At 43.1% G+C, this 4485-nt stretch overlaps 1 protein-coding gene across 5 annotated transcripts in view; it reads left to right on the top strand.

Moving 5' to 3' along the window:
* ripor1 (RHO family interacting cell polarization regulator 1) overlaps positions 1-4485 on the top strand; it is a 170757-nt gene that overhangs the window by 148797 nt on the left and 17475 nt on the right. For all 5 annotated transcript variants that reach the window (XM_046036514.1, XM_046036516.1, XM_046036513.1 and 2 more), the window contains 2 exons: positions 1239-1375; positions 3000-3120. In XM_046036514.1, the coding sequence (XP_045892470.1) occupies positions 1239-1375; positions 3000-3120 (258 nt within the window). The remainder of the gene's footprint in view (positions 1-1238; positions 1376-2999; positions 3121-4485) is intronic.

Raw genomic sequence — 4485 nt, 5'->3', positions numbered from 1 at the left:
ACAGGAGGAGGACAGGGAGACAACACAGGAGGGGAACAGGGAGACAACACAGGAGGATGACAGGGAGACAACACAGGAGGATGACAGGGAGACAATACAGGAGGAGGACAGGGAGACAACACAGGAGGGGAACAGGGAGACAACACAGGAGGATGACAGGGAGAAAACACAGGAGGGGAACAGGGAGACAACACAGGAGGAGGACAGGGAGACAACACAGGAGGGGAACAGGGAGACAACACAGGAGGAGGACAGGGAGACAACACAGGAGGGGAACAGGGAGACAACACAGGAGGGGAACAGGGAGACAACACAGGAGGAGGACAGGGAGACAATACAGGAGGGGAACAGGGAGACAACACAGGAGGGGAACAGGGAGACAATACAGGAGGAGGACAGGGAGACAATACAGGAGGATGACAGGGAGACAATACAGGAGGAGGACAGGGAGACAATACAGGAGGAGGACAGGGAGACAACACAGGAGGATGACAGGGAGACAACACAGGAGGGGAACAGGGAGACAACACAGGAGGATGACAGGGAGACAATACAGGAGGAGGACAGGGAGACAACACAGGAGGAGGACAGGGAGACAATACAGGAGGAGGACAGGGAGACAACACAGGAGGATGACAGGGAGACAACACAGGAGGAGAACAGGGAGACAACACAGGAGGATGACAGGGAGACAACACAGGAGGAGGACAGGGAGACAACACAGGAGGAGGACAGGGAGACAACACAGGAGGATGACAGGGAGACAACACAGGAGGGGAACAGGGAGACAACACAGGAGGATGACAGGGAGACAACACAGGAGGGGAACAGGCAGACAACACAGGAGGATGACAGGGAGACAATACAGGAGGAGGACAGGCAAGTATAAGTATAAAAGTAATGTTGGATTATTTAGTTAATTCATTATATACAGAATTAAGAGCTGGAGGTATTAGATGAACACAGTGTATACACTATAGGTCAGATATGTACAGTATAGACAGTAGTATAACACTGTGGTGCAGAGTTCAGCAAGGTGTCAGCTGAGCCATAGGGTCTGAGCCTGCTGGTCCTGGAATAGAGAGTCTTGTAGCACCTCCCATATGGGAGGAGGGCAAACTGTCAGAGGCAAATGATTAGCAGATGTATCTGTACTCTTGTGTGTATCTACAGACATACCCAAGTGTTGGCCTACAGTTTGACTATGGATCTGTGTGTGTGTGTGTGTGTGTGTGTAGGGTGGTAGGCATAGCCGTTCACCCAGTGTGGTCAGCCTCGCAGTGGAAACAGCTCTGGGCAGCTTTGACTTCCTCAACATGTCTGACTGGGAGGAGGAAGAGGAGGAGAAGGGCCACAAGAGGAGTAGAAATGGCAGGTCAGTACAAGTGAACTGTTAAGTTCAGTGTTTTCACTGAAAGCCAAGTAAAACTTTCACACCCCTCACACTGTTCTGTAAGACATGAAATGACCTTAACAAAATGGTGAGAATAAATATAAATAAATAAATTGGAATAACTTAAGAATGTTCCTATATAAAGAAATAACAACTCTCTGTTATAACTTCATTTGATCATAGAAAGCTGACATCCAATAACATCCAAAGCTTGTAGAAGAACCTCATTGGGTGCGTTCGAGATGACTGTGGCTGACTTACGCCGACTTGATAGTCTAACCTGAGCTGCAGGCGAATGCAGGGGCGGGGAATAAAAACGGCGCCTTCAAGTCAGACACATTCTGCCTGCATGAACGTACTGTGAGCTGAGATCAATGACTGATCAGGCAATAGTGTGTTTCATAGTGTGGCAGCCGCCTTGCTCCCGCGAGGTTTCAGTGACATGTGACATGGTGACGTTTTGCAGTGCCGCCGAAAGTCGGACACAATTTCTAACCAGCATGCCTTATTTAAGTCCAGCATGCATCACGTTAAGTCAGCTCTGCGTAGCGCCGCATGAAGTCAAACTAGTGGATCTGTGTTATATCATCACTGTAGTGCAGAGTAAGGATAAACAGTTTCGTTTAGTATCATATTGAAGCTAGTGTCAGCAGATTGTAGTGGTAACCAGGGATCCTGTAGTTTGCACCCTGCTATTACTGATACAGATTTTTAGGGCTGTCCCCGACTAAGGATTTACATAGTCGAATCAGAATCGTCCTGCCTATAGTCAAGTGACAAGTGAATCGTGTGTGTTTTTGTGCACGGAGATTGCGAGCCAAAGCTAAACTAAGGCTTATTGTGGACCATTTTCTCTCTCTCTCTCTCTCTCTCTCGCCTGCCATTCATCAGTCTTCTGTGAGTTTTGCGTGCATTACTGCTGCTGACAACTGCATGCACATCGCGGTTCCTCGTGGGTCTATTTCAAGTAGCTGTTTAAAAACGATAAAATATTCTTTGTGTGGTTCATCAACGGTGATAAATGATCCAAAAGTCCCGCGAGGTGAGAACAACTCGGCACAACACCGGTGAAGCTGGAGCTCGGTCTCTTCAGCAGTTGTTCCTCTTCCGTCACTACACACATGCGCACTGATGACCCAGGGTTAGGGTTACAATTTTGGATTTATTTACGCACTTTAAAAACATTTATTATTTTAAAGGCTTAAACTGTGTGTGTGAGAGCTGGAGCTGCTGCCCTCAGGACAGAGCTACAGACTGCTCAGGGCCAGCTGCAAGACATACAAACATTCCTTCTTAGTGTATGAAATAATATTGACTTTTTAGTAGTGTATTCAATAATTTGTACCACCAGTGTAAAATACACTCCCTGTCTTGTGACTTTTGCTTGTTGTTTATGTGTTGCCAGTTTCATACTTTCTATTATCGTGTGTCTATATTTGTCATGCTGAGAGACCAATTTCCCATTTAGGGACACAAAAGCACTAATAAACTGAACTGACTTGAATGAGCCACCAGAAGCTCAATCCAGTTGACCCCTGACACAATGTTAATAGAAGCCACCTATAAGACTGTGGGTGTCACTGAAATTCCTGTTGTATGAGTGTAGGTCTCTTCAGGACAGAGGCTGGGACAGCCCCTCCTACCCCACCTCTCCCCTCACCACAGGCTGCACCTCTCTAGACTGCTCCCTGATTGCCCACCTGAAGAACTGCAGCACACAGCTGTTGGTAGGAGATCCACAACACTGCCGTCAAGTCATTTCCCACACTCAGATAGAGATTTCTAGCTGACAAAACGCACATGTCCAGCTTAGCAGACATAATCTGTAAGCATCTATAAGTAGCACCATGCAAAATGTTTTTATCATCTACACAATTCATCAATTTGAAACAGTTGGGTTCTGATGAAGCAGGTTGAAGGAGCTGTAATAGTTGAAATTGTACTTGTCACAGCTGTGCAGTGGTGGATGAAGTGCACAAATTTACATATGCCCTTGCTAAATATTACTCCACAATACAATCCAAGAGTATCAGCCTTTAATTTAAATTTCTACTTGAGTCAAAGTACAATGGCACCTGTTTTTAAATATAAAAAGTATCACAAAATAGGAAGTACTATTAGTAGTTATAAGACTGGATGATATCATTGCCAAACATAATATTCTATGTGAACAACAACATGGTTTCAGAGCTGACAGATCAACTTCTTTTGCAATAATAGAATTTACAGAAAATAATAATAGAATTTATAGAAAAAGTTACAAACGCAATATACAGGAAACAATATGCAATAGGAATATTTCTAGATCTCAAAAAAGCTTTTGCCACTGTAGATCACAAATTGATTAAAAAACTACAAAGATATGGTATTAGAGGAATTGCTCTGACATTGTTATCCTGTTACCTGGAGAACAGAAAGCAGTATGTTGAAATACAAAACAATAAATCACAACTGCTGCAGGTTACATGTGGGGTGCCACAGGGTTCAGTGTTGGGGCCATTATTATTTAAGCTCTATATAAATAATATATGCGAAATGTCACAAATTGTGGAAACCATTCTTTTTGCTGATGACACAAACCTACTATGTTGTGGTGAAAACCTAGAGAAGTTACTGGATACCATAGAAAAGGAAGTGAGTAAGATGAAGATTTGTTTTGATGAAAATAAACTGAATTTGAAAATAAACTGAATTTGAGTAAAACAAAATTTATAATATTTGGGAATCGATTAACCGACACAGATAAGAAAATAATGATAAATGGTATAGAACTAGAACGAGTATCTGAAATAAAATTCCTTGGGGTAGTTATTGATAGCAAATTAAGCTGGAAACCTCACATAAAGTATATTAAAACCAAAATATCATCAAGTCATTAGCAATATTAAATAAAGCCAAAGACCTATTAAATCAGGCTTATCTAAATATGCTGCACTGCTCCTTCATACTCCCATACATGACTTATTGTGTGGAAGTATGGGGGAACACTTATAAAACAAATACATACCCAATGTTATCTGACCCTAAAAAGAGAATTCACACTGGCAAATTACCTGAGCACAATAAAATGCCCTAAACTAAGAAAAATGTTG

This window comes from Micropterus dolomieu, linkage group LG22 (genome assembly GCF_021292245.1).
Source record: "Micropterus dolomieu isolate WLL.071019.BEF.003 ecotype Adirondacks linkage group LG22, ASM2129224v1, whole genome shotgun sequence".
NCBI lineage: Eukaryota > Metazoa > Chordata > Actinopteri > Centrarchiformes > Centrarchidae > Micropterus > Micropterus dolomieu.
This window is presented reverse-complemented; position numbering and strand designations above follow the sequence as displayed.